Source organism: Mya arenaria, chromosome 17 (genome assembly GCF_026914265.1).
Source record: "Mya arenaria isolate MELC-2E11 chromosome 17, ASM2691426v1".
NCBI classification, from domain to species: Eukaryota; Metazoa; Mollusca; class Bivalvia; order Myida; family Myidae; genus Mya; species Mya arenaria.
In genome coordinates this window covers 573198-588170 of record NC_069138.1, presented here as the reverse complement: position 1 = coordinate 588170, position 14973 = coordinate 573198, and the positions used below count along the sequence as shown (strand labels likewise).

Genomic DNA, 14973 nt, shown 5'->3' with positions numbered 1-14973 from the left:
TTTCTGCCCATTGTATTTGCCAACAAATAACCCGATAGATATGACAAAATGCAACAGTAAAACAGGAAAGAAGACGCTAGTACAGAACAAGTGTGCAGTTGCATGCAAACACAAAACCACTGTGTTGTTGATGCTATTAAAAAGCATGTGTGCAGTGGCATGCAAGCACAAAACCACCGTGTTGTTGATGCTAGTACAAAACAAGTGTGCAGTTGCATGCAAGCACAAAACCACTGTGTTGTTGATGCTAGTACAAAACAAGTGTGCAGTGGCATGCAAGCACAAAACCATTGTGTTGTTGATGCTAGTACAAAACAAGTCTGCAGTGGCATGCAAGCACAAAACCACCGTGATGTTGATGCTAGTACATAACAAGTGTGCAGTGGCATGCAAGCACAAAACCACTGTGTTGTTGATGCTAGTACAAAACAAGTGTGCAGTTGCATGCAAGCACAAAACCACTGTGTTGTTGATGCTAGTACAAAACAAGTGTGCAGTTGCATGCAAGCACAAAACCACTGTGTTGTTGATGCTAGTACAAAACAAGTGTGCTGTTGCATGCAAGCACAAAACCACTGTGTTGTTGATGCTAGTACAAAACAAGTGTGCAGTTGCATGCAAGCACAAAGCCACCGTGTTGTTGATGCTAGTACAAAACAAGTGTGCTGTTGCATGCAAGCACATAACCACCTAGTACAAAACAAGTGTGCTGTTGCATGCAAGCACATAACCACTATGTTGTTGATGCTAGTACAAAACAAGTGAGCTGTTGCATGCAAGCACAAAACCACTGTGTTGTTGATACTATTAAAAAGCATGTGTGCAGTGGCATACAAACACAAAGCCACTGTGTTGTTGATGCTAGTACAAAACAAGTGTGCAGTTGCATGCAAGCACAAAGCCACTGTGTTTTGATGCTAGTACAAAACAAGTGTGCTGTTGCATGCAAGCACATAACCACCTAGAACAAAACAAGTGTGCTGTTAAATGCAAGCACATAACCACCGTGTTGTTGATGCTAGTACAAAACAAGTGTGCTGTTGCATGCAAGCACAAAGCCACCGTGTTGTTGACGCTAGTACAAAAACAAGTGTGCTGTTGCATGCAAGCACAAAACCACCTAGTACAAAACAAGTGTGCTGTTGCATGCAAGCACAAAGCCACCGTGTTGCTGATGCTAGTACAAAACAAGTGTGCTGTTACATGCAAGCACAAAACCACCTAGTACAAAACAAGTGTGCTGTTGCATGCAAGCACGGAGCCACCGTGTTGTTGATGCTAGTACAAAACAAGTGTGCTTTTATATGCAAGCACATAACCACCTAGTACAAAACAAGTGTGCTGTTGCATGCAAACACAAAACCACCGTGTTGTTGATGCTAGTACAAAAAAAGTGCTGTTGCATGCAAGCGCAAAGCCACCGTGTTGTTGATGCTAGTACAAAACAAATGTGCTGTTGCATGCAAGCACAAAACCACTGTGTTGTTGATGCTAGTACAAAACAAGTGTGCTGTTGCATGCAAGCACATAGCCACTGTGTTGTCGATGCTAGTACAAAACAAGTGTGCTGTTGCATGCAAGCACAAAGCCACCGTGTTGTCGATGCTAGTTTAAAACAAGTGTGCTGTTGCATGCAAGCACAAAACCACTGTGTTGTCGATGCTAGTACAAAACAAGTGTGCTGTTGCATGCAAGCACAAAGCCACCGTGTTGTTGATTTGCATGCAAGCACAAAGCCATCGTGTTATTGATGCTAGTACAAAACAAGTGTGCAGTTGCATGGAAGCACATACCCACTGTGTTGTTGACGCTAGTACAAAACAAGTGTGCTGTTGCATGCAAGCACATAGCCACTGTGTTGTCGATGCTAGTACAAAACAAGTGTGCTGTTGCATGCAAGCACAAAGCCACCGTGTTGTCGATGCTAGTTAAAAAACAAGTGTGCTGTTGCATGCAAGCACAAAGCCACAGTGTTGTCGATGCTAGTACAAAACAAGTGTGCTGTTACATGGAAGCACAAAGCCACCGTATTGTTGATTTGCATGCAAGCACAAAGTCATCGTGTTATTGATGCTAGTACAAAACAAGTGTGCAGTTGCATGGAAGCACATAACCACTGTGTTGTTGACGTTAGTACAAAACAAGTGTGCTGTTGCATGCAAGCACAAAGCCACCGTGTTGTTGACGCTAGTACAAAACAAATATCTGTTGCAAGCAAGCACAAAGCCACCGTGTTGTTGACGCTCGTACAAAACAAGAGTGCTGTTGCATGCAAGTACAAAGCCACCGTGTTGTTGACGCTAGTACAAAACAAGTGTGCTGTAACGTGCATGCACTAAACCACTGTGTTGTTGACGCTAGTACAAAACAAGTGTGCTATTGCATGCAAGCACAAAGCCACCGTGTTGTTGACGCTAGTACAAAACAAGTGTGCTGTTGCATGCAAGCACAAAACCACCGTGTTGTTGACGCTAGTACAAAACAAGTGTGCTGTTGCATGCAAACACAAAGCCACCGTGTTGTTGACGCTAGTACAAAACAAGTGTGCTGTTGCATGCAAGCACAAAACCAACTAGTACAAAACAAGTGTGCTGTTGCATGCAAGCACAAAGCCACCGTGTTGTTGATGCTAGTACAAAACACGTGTGCTGTTGCATGCAAGCACAAAACCACCAAGTACAAAACAAATGTGCTGTTGCATGCATGCACAAAGCCACCGTGTTGTTGATGCTAGTACAAAACAACTGTGCTGTTTCATGCAAGCACAAAACCACCTAGTACAAAACAAGTGTGCTGTTGCATGCAAGCACAAAACCATCTAGTACAAAACCAGTGTGCTGTTGCATGCAAGCACAAAACCACCTAGTACATAACAAGTGTGCTGTTGCATGCAAGCACAAAACCACCTAGTACAAAACAAGTGTGCTGTTGCATGCAAGCACAAAACCATCTAGTACAAAACAAGTGTGCTGTTGCATGCAAGCACAAAACCACCTAGTACAAAACAAGTGTGCTGTTGCATGCAAGCACAAAACCACCTAGTACAAAACAAGTGTGCTGTTGCATGCAAGCACAAAACCACCTAGTGCAAAACAAGTGTGCTGTTGCATGCAAGCACAAAGCCACCGTGTTGTTGATGCTAGTACAAAACAAGTGTGCTGTTGCATACAAGCACAAAGTCACCGTGTTGTTGATGCTAGTAAAAACAAGTGTGCTGTTGTATGCAAGCATATAACCACTGTGTTGTTTATGCTAGTACAAAACAAATGTGCTGTTGCATGCAAGCGCAAAGCCACCGTGTTGTTGATTCTAGTACAAAACAATTGTGCTGTTGCATGCAAGCACAAAGCCACCGTGTTGTCGATGCTAGTACAAAACAAATGTGCTGTTGCATGCAAGCACAAAGCCACCGTGTTGTCGATGCTAGTACAAAACAAGTGTGCTGTTGCATGCAAGCACAAAGCCGCCGTGTTTTAAATGCTAGTATAAAACAAGTGTGCTGTTGCATGCAAGCACAAAGCCATCGTGTTATTGATGCTAGTACAAAACTAGTGTGCAGTTGCATGCAAGCACATAACCACTGTGTTGTTGACGCTAGTACAAAACAAGTGTGCTGTTGCATGCAAGCACAAAACCATCTAGTACAAAACAAGTGTGCTGTTGCATGCAAGCACGAAGCCACCGTGTTGTTGATGCTAGTACAAAACAAGTGTGCTGTTGCATGCAAGCACAAACCAACCTAGTACAAAACAAGTGTGCTGTTGCATGCAAGCACAAAGCCACCGTTTTGTTGATGCTAGTACAAAACACGTGTGCTGTTGCATGCAAACACATAACCACCTAGTTCAAAACAAGTGTGCTGTTGCATGCAAGAACAAAGCCACCGTGTTGTTGATGCTAGTACAAAACAAATGTGCTGTTGTATGCAAGTATATAACCACCGTGTTGTTGATGCTAGTACAAAACAAGTGTGCTTTTGCATGCAAGCACAAAACCACTGTGTTGTTGATGCTAGTACCAAACAAGTGTGATGTTGCATGCAAGCACAAAGCCACCGTGTTGTCGATGCTAGTACAAAACAAGTGTGCTGTTGCATGCAAGCACAAAGCCACCGTGTTGTAAATGCTAGTATAAAACAAGTGTGCTGTTGCATGCAAGCACAAAGCCATCGTGTTATTGATGCTAGTACAAAACAAGTGTGCAGTTGTATGCAAGTCCATAACCACTGTGTTGTTGACGCTAGTACAAAACAAGTGTGCTGTTGCATGCAAGCACAAAACCACCTAGTATAAAACAAGCGTGCTGTTGCATGCAAGCACGAAGCCACCGTGTTGTTGATGCTAGTACAAAACAAGTGTGCTGTTGCATGCAAGCACAAAACAACCTAGTACAAAACAAGTGTGCTGTTGCATGCAAGCACAAAGCCACCGTGTTGTTGATGCTAGTACAAAACAAATGTGCTGTTGTATGCAAGTATAGAACCACCGTGTTGTTGATGCTAGTACAAAACAAGTGTGCTGTTGCATGCAAGCACAAAACCACTGTGTTGTTGATGCTAGTACCAAACAAGTGTGCTGTTGCATGCAAGCACAAAGCCACCGTGTTGTCGATGCTAGTACAAAACAAGTGTGCTGTTGCATGCAAGCACAAAGCCACCGTGTTGTAAATGCTAGTATAAAACAAGTGTGCTGTTGCATGCAAGCACAAAGCCATCGTGTTATTGATGCTAGTACAAAACAAGTGTGCAGTTGCATGCAAGCACAAAGCCACTGTGTTGTTGACGCTAGTACAAAACAAGTGTGCTGTTACATGCAAGCACAAAGCCACCGTGTTGTTGACGCTAGTACAAAACGAGTGTGCTGTTGCATGCAAGCACAAAGCCACCGTGTTGTTGATGCTCGTACAAAACAAGTGTGCTTTTGCATGCAAGCACAAAGCCACCGTGTTGTTGACGCTCGTACAAAACAAGTGTGCCGTTATGTGCAAGCACAAAACCACCGTATTGTTGATGCTAGAACAAAACAAGTGTGCTGTTGCATGCAAGCACAAAGCCACCGTGTTATTGACGCTAGTACTAAACAAGTGTGCTGTTACGTGCAAGCACAAAACCACCGTGTTGTTGATGCTAGAACAAAACAAGTGTGCTGTTGCATGCAAGCACAAAACCACCGTGTTGTTGAAGCTAGTACAAAACAAGTGTGCAGTTGCATGCAAGCACAAAGCCACCGTGTTGTAAATGCTAATACAAAACAAGTGTGTTGTTGCATGCTAGCACAAAGCCACCGTGTTGTCGATGCTAGTACCAAACAAGTGTGTTGTTGCATGCAAGCACAAAACCACCGTGTTGTCGATGCTAGTACAAAACAAGTGTGCTGTTACATGCAAGCTCAAAGCCATCGTGTTGTTGATGCTAGTATAAAACCATTGTGTTATTGATGCTAGTACAAAACAAGTGTGTTGTTGCATGCAAGCACAAAGCCACCGTGTTGTAAATGCTTGTACAAAACAAGAGTGCTGTTGCATGCAAGCACAAAGCCACCGTGTTGTAAATGCTAGTACAAAACAAGTGTGCTGTTGTATGCAAGCACAAAGCCACCGTGTTGTTGATGCTAGTATTAAACAAGTGTGCTGTTGCATGCAAGCACAAAGCCACCGTGTTGTAAATGCTAGTATAAAACAAGTGTGCTGTTGCATGCAAGCACAAAAAAACCGTGTTTTCGATGCTAGTACAAAACAAGTGTGCAGTTGCATGCAAGCACAAAGCCACCGTGTTGTAAATGCTAGTACAAAACAAGTGTGTTGTTGCATGCTAGCACAAAGCCAACGTGTTGTCGATGCTAGTACAAAACAAGTGTGTTGTTGCATGCAAGCACAAAACCACCGTGTTGTCGATGCTAGTACAAAACAAGTGTGCTGTTGCATGCAAGCACAAAGCCATCGTGTTGTTGATGCTAGTATAAAACCATTGTGTTATTGATGCTAGTACAAAACAAGTGTGCTGTTGCATGCAAGCTCAAAGCCATCGTGTTGTTGATGCTAGTACAAAACAAGTGTGCTGTTGCATGCAAGCTCAAAGCCATCGTGTTGTTGATGCTAGTATAAAACCATTGTGTTATTGATGCTAGTACAAAACAAGTGTGCCTGTGTTTCACATAAACACTTCAACGCGCAGCAAAGAAAAAAACACCAGGTTTCACACTTTAATCGCAAAACAACGTTCAACCACCTGGTTTCACAAAAACACTTTAATCGCAAAACAACGTTCAACCGACTCGTTCACAGACACACTTAAATCGCAAAACAGAGTACAACCACCTGGTTCACAAATACACTTAAATCGCAAAACAGAGAACAACCACCTGGTTTTACAAATACATTTAACTCACATAGCAAAGTACAACCACCTCGTTCACAAAACAAACATTAACACTGAAATCGAATAACAAAGCGGAACATTTTTTACAAAAAAGGCCCTATATCCAGAACTTTATCGCGCATTTTAGATTTGAAGCTGTTATCTAACTTCATAAAATGCACTGTTTATATACATAATATTCCGCATGTTTATAGCGTTTGTAGGAATTGCCGGGTTCGATATATAAATATATATGTGTAAGTGTTCAGGGCTGGTATTCGATATTGGTCTTAAGTGTATCTCAGAACGATGTAGTTTAATCGAATTGCTTGTTAATTATTACAGACCAAAATAGTGAATGGAGTCAATTATGTATGATTCTTGGATTTACTTAAGTTGCATAATAAATACTGTCCCTGCTAACTACGACGTATATTTTGTTTTCAGTAGGAAGATGAAACCAGCAAGCATCGTCTACGTGTCTTTTTGTTCGCTGTAAGTAAAGCATTATACCCGATTGTAACCTTATATAGCATAATTCCCGAGTGTAACCTTCTAAAGCATTATACCCGATTGTAACCTTTTATAGCTTAATTCCCGATTGTAACCTTCTAAAGCATTATACCCGATTATAACCTTCTAAATACTTATACCCGATTGTAACCTTCTAAAGCAATCCTACTCCATTAAAACCTTCTAAAGCATCATACCGGATTGAAACCTTCTAAAGCATCATATCCGATTGAAACCTTCTAAAGCATCATAACCGATTGTAAGCTTCTAAAGCAGCATACCCGATTGTAACCTTCTAAAGCATCATACCCGATTGAAACCTTCTACTTGATGTGAAATAGTGACTGACATTATTCATTTTGTTAAAAACATTATAATAAAAGTATAAATTTGATAACCAGTAATTTCGTCATGAATAAATTAAGAATGAAAAAATACAAATTAAATGTCAGGAGAAAAAATAACTATACATCTAATTAAAACTTATTAAAGACATCAATTGACATGTGAGAGATAAAATGGCACCTCTTTTAAGAAATTCTAGGTTTAGTATATAACTTACATTTTTTTTATATTCGGTTCTCAAATAGGAGAATAAAACAGAATAACAACAAAGAGCATGTAATTTTCTTCCCTGTTGTTTACTTCATCACAGAGTGTTGCTTTATGTTGTCACCGGACAAAGCCATGGGCAAGATTCCGTCGGAGACAATAACCAGGCGAAAAAGCTCTTTCTGCTCTCAGATTTCGACAACAACACGGTTCTCACTGTAGATGAGTTTGACCACGTGTTCAGAGACTTCGATAACAACAGTATGTGAAACATATTTCTATCCTTTAAAATACGCTCCAATAGGTGTAACACTTTATATTTTGAATTTGTATTACAATAGCTTATTCGTTCGTGGTCGCAAAACAATTCAAAATTGCATTCGTACTCCCAATTAAGATTTACCACAATTAATTATAAATGTTTTATTAAACCAAAAAGGTTGAATAAATGTAAATGTCGAAAACAATGGCTGTTATGAAGGAGATTAATTTGGAAGAAATGTGCAGAAAACACATACTTTCTGCCTACTGAGACGATAGTAGGTAGCAGTTTACTGTAAATCTTTTAGCACTCACCAATCATTTAATATTTTTGCTTATTCAGCTATTAAATACACGGTTACAATCTTGTTATTAGTTGTAAATATTTTCCATAAATACATTATTTAGTAAGTAATAAAAGGTTTATTACTCAAAAATAATGTTTGTTATACATGTGTATGTATTGATTTTGAATAAGAGAGTCACTTTAATAGCCTGCCATGATGATCCTTTCTTGTGAAAGATAGTCCTTCTTGCATAAGTTCTTTTGTTCAGTTTTCTTTTCCATATTTGAATCTTGTGCCTCAGTTTCGTTGAAACGTCTGTTGAAGTTATTCACAATGTCGTCGTTAAGTTGTCTAGTGGGCTTATTATTCTCTCTGTGTTAGTGTTTGCCGTTACTGGATACGCTTTCTCTTAATTATTGAAGTATTGGATCTAAGAAATGTTTCTTCTTGTTAGTGATGAAATGATTTAATACACTTTCTCGTTTAATTATTCAAGCATTGGATCTAAGAACTCCGTATTCACATTTTATGTTGCTCTAATTCCAAGCCTTATAGGTCCTTATTTTGTGCCTCGAGACAGGATATATGTCTAAATTTTAACTGATTGACTAGTACTTTTCATGGTATACATATAACAGTCTTTATTGTTAAAGATTCGCACACATCTTTGTACACTGTGTGTTGTTTTTTCTTTACATAATTATTTTCGCAACAAGAAATGAATCTGTATCACGCCAGCTATATCTACAGTTTTTATTATCAAAGTTACTAGTATCACAAATTGTCGCCCATCATTCCTCTCTTAACGATGTGTCTGTTTGCTACTTCATATGTCTAATAACTATCGATGTGCGAAAGATCTTTGCTTAGTTTGTTAAAATATTTTAAGGGTCAATTTAACGTTCTTGTTTTATCCAGGAATATTTCATTCTACTATTGAATGTAATGGAGGGTGGGGGGGGGGGGTGTAAGCTTATTTATACTCGCACTCGGGCCTTGCCCATTCGGCGAGTGCTCCATTAAGATTGTTAGTTATTTTTGTTTTTTGGAGCATAGTACACATACAGAATGTAACCCTGGTTAGAGCTACCCTGGTTCTTTAACGTACACCAGTGTATAGCACTGTCACACGGGACCCCCATTTAACGTCCCTCCCGGAAGACAATTAGTATTGTCTTAGCGATGCGACGGGGAATCGAACCTAAGACCCCTGGATTGATAGTTAAGTGTGTTACCACTAGACCATGGATCAGCCACAAATGTATTAATTTGAAGATCTTTATTTCAGCGGACAATCATGTCAGATCAAGGGAATTTCTCGACGTCTGGCAAGAGAAGGACCTTGGTACGCTCTCAGAGGGTTTAGAGCTGTTCCTCAACCTAGATGTGAACAAAGACTTTGTGATTGACCCGCAGGATGTGGCATTCATCTTCTCTTGGTTTGATAGTAACGGTATATTGTTTTTATATACGTCTTTGTTGTTTCTTTTCTGCTGTTTTCTTTTTCAGAGTGTGTATACCACGTGATAAATTGCGTCATAAATGCTACGTCGGAAGGCAATATTTTGATTTGAAAAAAGACTTTAAACAAAGATAACTTCACTATTTCTTCACCATTTTAAATGAAACATAGCGCAGTCTACGCCGCTTACGGAGCCCCGCATTCGGTCTTTTACCAGAGTTTGATTGAGAGTTAAGTTTTTAAAAAAAAACTTCGACAAACCTTTTCACAATACGGCCGTCTGACAGAGTACTGTCAAAACATTATTTTGGAAACATGTTTGTCGAAGTGTTTGATGAAACTAATGACCTTATCAAATTTCGGGAATGAAACATTTGTGGGGCTTTTTAAGCTTTTAGACTGCCCTTTGTTTCATATAAAATGGAGTTGTAAAAGAAAAGTTATCTTTGATTTAAGTCTTCATTTTAAGCAAAATGTTGCCTTCCGACGAAGCATATATGACGTAATTTATCACGTGGTATACACACACTGTTTTTTGTTGTATTTTTTTTCTCTCGAAAATTCCTTTTATAGACATTAGGCATTCTCCTGCTTTGTACGTATTCGTTTGTTTTGGTAAAAATGTTTGTATTAGAATATGTTTTTAATGAAATATTTAAGAAGATTTTTGCGTAATGAGAAGACAACAGTTACTGACCATGCTCTCATTAAGAATTTGAAACTGGAAGTATCAACTTCAATTTTGAAAGATTTTTGCTGAGATGTGGAAGTGTAATTGTTCCGAATACAATATATTTTTTCCACTATTTTTCAAGTAATATGTTAAAAATCAAGTAATTTGCAACTTGAACTTGCCAATTTTAAAGACTTATGTTATAATAATTCATTTTACTTAAAGACTGATTGAAAATGTGACCATAAAATTTATATTCACACAAGGTTTGATATTTTGAACTTCCAAGTTTTCTACTTTGGAAGTTTTCTTTAGTTTAATTATGGAAGTTTTTGTACTTCCAAGAAATCAATTTTGGAAGTTTTAACGCATTTCTAGAGAGATGTATACTATCATACTTCCTTTAATGGAAGCCCTAACTTACAGAGAAAAAAAAGTTTGCTATGTTGTTTCAGATGACGGAGATATAGATGAGCAAGAGTTTGTGTCGACTTTGATTAAAGTGTACTCTTCCAAATAAAACACTTTTTCAACCATATTTCTGCCCATTGTATTTGCCAACAAATAACCCGATAGATATGACAAAATGCAACAGTAAAACAGGAAAGAAGACGGTGTCGGGCAAAAACTTTAACATTGTCCATGTCTTAATAACTGTTTAGGCATTTCAATGAAACTGTGTATACATGTATCCAGATATATGACGCGCGTGTATAAGAAGGCACATAACTCTGGTTAACTCCAATGCGACCGGCGTTCGAATCCCGGCCTGGACACATGTGAATTTGGTAAGTGGTCACCAAGCTGGACAAGTGGGTTTTCTCCGGGTACTCCCATTTTACCCACAACACAAGACCACCCTGTCTCGCAACGAGAGTGATAAATATAAGTTGCAATATTATTATTTCAAAATGTTGTAAAACTAAATAAGTTAAAACTTACTCTGGTTTACTAGTAATTGATAATTGATAAAAGTTCCTTGCTCGTCTGTAAAAAGGATAAAAATAGACGAGTGTTGAAAATCGCTCCGTTGCGCTTTTGTTTACGAAGTTTCTGTACAATGCGATAAACAGTTCGAACATCGTCGATTAAGCAGGGGTTCCTTAGACCGTCTCTGTGACCTAGTGGTTAAGCGTCCGCCGCTACGGAGCGGGAGTTCGTTGGTTCGATCCATGGCCGCGTCATAACAAAGGACGTTAAAAGTTGGTACAAGTAGCTCCCTTGCCTGGCGCTTGGCATTTGAAGGGTAATGCTTGGAAAAGTGATGTACTCAGTACTGGTTAAACCTAGGAAAGTTGTACCCCGTGTATCGGTGCTTTACACCAAGCACGTAAATGAACAAAGGGGTCTCTTCGAAAAAGAGCTAGGGTATAGCATCCGGACTTCCTTGTATCCCACCCTGTCTCTTCAGTGTGCTGTCCCTTCAGCAAAAACAAAGGACCCCGTTTGAAATAAGTGCTTACACGTTCACGGGTTATCCTTGACTTGCGGTTTATCGCAGTAAAGATCGAAATACATACATACATATTTAATTCGTACGTAGTGCAAGTGCTGATTACCGGTCATCGTATATCAATTAGTACTGTCACGAATATGTAAAAAGGTCACACAACACTTTCAACAGTAAGTCATATTTTGTCAATCTGAGTCATTAGATATGACCTATGACTTAATTCTTGAAAAAAATATCGAAGAATATGATAGTATTAGTATCTGCTACGGAAACTTGTTTGTATTTAAGAATAAAATAAATAAATAAATGCTTTCATTGAGGCCTATTAACCGCATTTTATCAATAAACTTTCAACCTGAAAAAGTCGACAGATGTTATACCTATAATAAATGTCCAATTCATGTTCAACAATACACAATGTACATGTATTTCAATTAAAATCTTCTTTATTCATTTTAAATTTATTATTAAAAAAGTAATGTTCGCTATTGTCACACAAAAAAACAGATGAGGAAATTAAACAATTTCCTTAATTCGTGATTTTTTTTTCGATATTAATCAATCAGTAAACACTCGACACTCAAGAGTGTTTTCGGGGGCGGGGAATACTTTAAAGGGAAGTAATAGCTACCGGCGTGAAAACCCTCGAGTTCGGTTACCTAAATTAGTGTTCCATAACCTCAATATATCACAGTATGGCAGCGTTTTTTATGAGTGGCAAAATGTGAAGTTTGGAAATGATTGTTTTTCTTCATTATTTCATCTTGACAGCAGATTATTTCTACAATCAGCTATTTAGAATCAGAGTCCAATCCAAGGGAACACAGGTTTCAGACCGTAAACTCGACAAAGTTACCAAATTATTGACTGGTAAGTTTTGTCGAATTTTTCATCCGAATTACATGATAGTCGTATTGTAGTTATACTTTTTATATCTGATATCCGAATCATACGATAGTTTTATTGCAGTTTTATTGTTCTTGAAGTCTGCTGTTAATTGGCACTTCAAACGATATGAAGTGGCAATTTGATGATTGTATTGTAATCATTCCCCTGATTTGTTATTGACTTTTTCTTCGTCTTGGCCTCAATTAGTCCATATGAACAGCCCCTTCAGAGTCTTTGACGATTTTTGTGTTGGCGACTCTACGCGTCCATACCCCACTTGTTGTCTTCGTAGCCAAGATCCCAGCGCTAAGTATATCGCGCAACTGTTTCGGTAAAACTCCACTAATAAAATGCACATTTGAAATCAGGTAGTCATCTTCAGGTAAGGGTATCAATATTTGATAAAAATGTGAACACATAAATAAGGTTTTTTAAAAGCTTTAATAAAACAAATATATTCATATATATATGAACCAAGAAAACAGTCAAATTTTTTTTTCAATATTATGAATAATGTATCTATAGTACCCACGGGTCCGACTATCGGACCCATTCCCAAAGCTAAATATAAGATATTTTTCCCAATCTTCAGAAAAAAATCCCAATCCAAAAAATATATATTTTTTTTTTTTTTTTTTTTTTTAGAAATTCTTTTTCCCTGTAATGGTTCTTTTTCAACATCCTAATAAATTATGTGATGTGAAGTTTTTTTAGTAATTGAACTCAGAAATCATTGTTTTCATCACATTCAGAGATATGAAATATTATCTGTCATGATTTATTGCAATAGATATTTACACCCAAAGGATTGATATTGTGGGTCTTTTAAAGGGAAAATAAACTAATATCCTAATCATTTCCTAATTCACAGGAGACTAGACAGCTTTTTCTTTTACACTGTAAAATTTCCCAATTTCCTTATTTTCACGACGCAAAATTTCCCAAAATGTCTAGGGTCTTTTTCCCAAAATGGGCAGAAAAAGCCCTGGAATATCAATGTCCCGACAGGGGAGGTCACTGCGTAAGATAAATATACTAATAGTGGCTAACCCAATATGGCAGTGAAAAGTTGACAGAAGCCTATCAGCGTCAGTTTTTCATGGAAAACAAAAGTTATTTAACTTACAAGTAAAAGGTATTAACTAGTATAGCATTAATGTGTTCCTTTTATGTGTTCTTTTTAAACAATTCAGTGTAGTTGCAGAATAATAGTCGAATATTTTATTTTACATTGGTATAAATAAATCTACTTGTGGCGTTATAGGGAACACCATAAATGTTGAAAAACATTCCCTATACGCGCATTATTGTGGCAAGGCCTCAATTAGCCGCAATAACTTCCAGTAGAACTCATTCACCAGTAAATGTCAATAAATATCCAAATGTTGAAAAACGTTCCCTATAAGCGCATTATTGTGGCTACGCCTCAATTAGCCGCAATAAAACTCATTCACCAGTAAATGTCAATAAATATCCAAATGTTGAAAAACGTTCCCTATACGCGCATTATTGTGGCTACGCCTCAATTAGCCGCAATAAAACTCATTCACCAGTAAATGTCAATAAATATCCAAATGTTGAAAAACGTTCCCTATAAGCGCATTATTGTGGCTACGCCTCAATTAGCCGCAATAAAACTCATTCACCAGTAAATGTCAATAAATATCCAAATGTTGAAAAACGTTCCCTATACGGGCATTATTGTGGCGTAACACCTCAATTAGCCGCAATAACTTCCAGTAGAACTCATTCACCAGTAAATGTCTGAGTCTGAGTATCAAACTTAGACTAAGAATGGTAAAAGTAGACTATTGACATGTAGATTGTAAAGTTATGGCTTCTTTGGTTGATTTTTTTGTTCTTCTTTTTTTGTGTCTGACCTGTTATAAAATAGCCTTGAAGACATGAATAAGGTCACAGAACATTGTTCTCGGGTTAAAATTCCTGAGATTGTTTTCTATAAAAATGAACGAGGAGCTCCGAATGCCAATAACTGGTAAAAAGTAAAATCAATCTGTGTGAATTGTCTCCCTTAAACTATCAGACTTTCAACTTGGCTACATTTCTAAAATTGCAGCTATAGAGAGCTGTAAAGAACCACATACTAAAAAGAATAAGGCAGCAAAAAAGACGAAGAAAATCATGTATGACGATTTTTACTCTGATTCTGACTCTGATGGGTTTGAAGTTACTTCTGGGCCTCCTGTGAAGAAATACAATGACTTGGTGGTAGCTGTTACGAAGCAGAATGAAGGTAATATCATTATTACATGAAAAGGTAATTGATTTTGGTACATTTTTATGTTTTATAATGTCTGTATTTATATCGCTTAGTCTTATGTGTAAAGAAAACTTGATGTTCATATTGGATAAAGCGAAGTTTCTGACATCATTGTTTATTTCAATTTTGGGATGTGATAACAATTTCATAAGCGTAAGTCAACATCATTTAACCAATGATGTATAGGACATTAGTTTACTTATAATATTTTTTATTCTTTATTACAGATATGTTATATTGAAAACCTA

General features: G+C 38.0%; 1 protein-coding gene across 1 annotated transcript; it reads left to right on the top strand.

Moving 5' to 3' along the window:
* Positions 1–6806: 6806 nt before the first annotated feature.
* Positions 6807–10641, top strand: LOC128222921 (uncharacterized). Its single transcript, XM_052932097.1, has 4 exons — positions 6807–6850; positions 7524–7681; positions 9257–9421; positions 10559–10641. Exons 1-4 carry the CDS (start codon positions 6810–6812, stop codon positions 10621–10623), a joined length of 429 nt encoding a protein of 142 aa, XP_052788057.1. The 5' UTR covers positions 6807–6809; the 3' UTR covers positions 10624–10641.
* Positions 10642–14973: the final 4332 nt, after the last annotated feature.

Coding starts and splice junctions, on each gene's coding strand:
- LOC128222921 (XM_052932097.1), top strand. CDS start 6,810: ATGAAACCAGCAAGCATCGTCTACGTGTCTTTTTGTTCGCT. Junction 7,682..9,256: donor CAGAGACTTCGATAACAACA/GTATGTGAAACA, acceptor TCTTTATTTCAG/CGGACAATCATGTCAGATCA. Junction 9,422..10,558: donor CTCTTGGTTTGATAGTAACG/GTATATTGTTTT, acceptor ATGTTGTTTCAG/ATGACGGAGATATAGATGAG.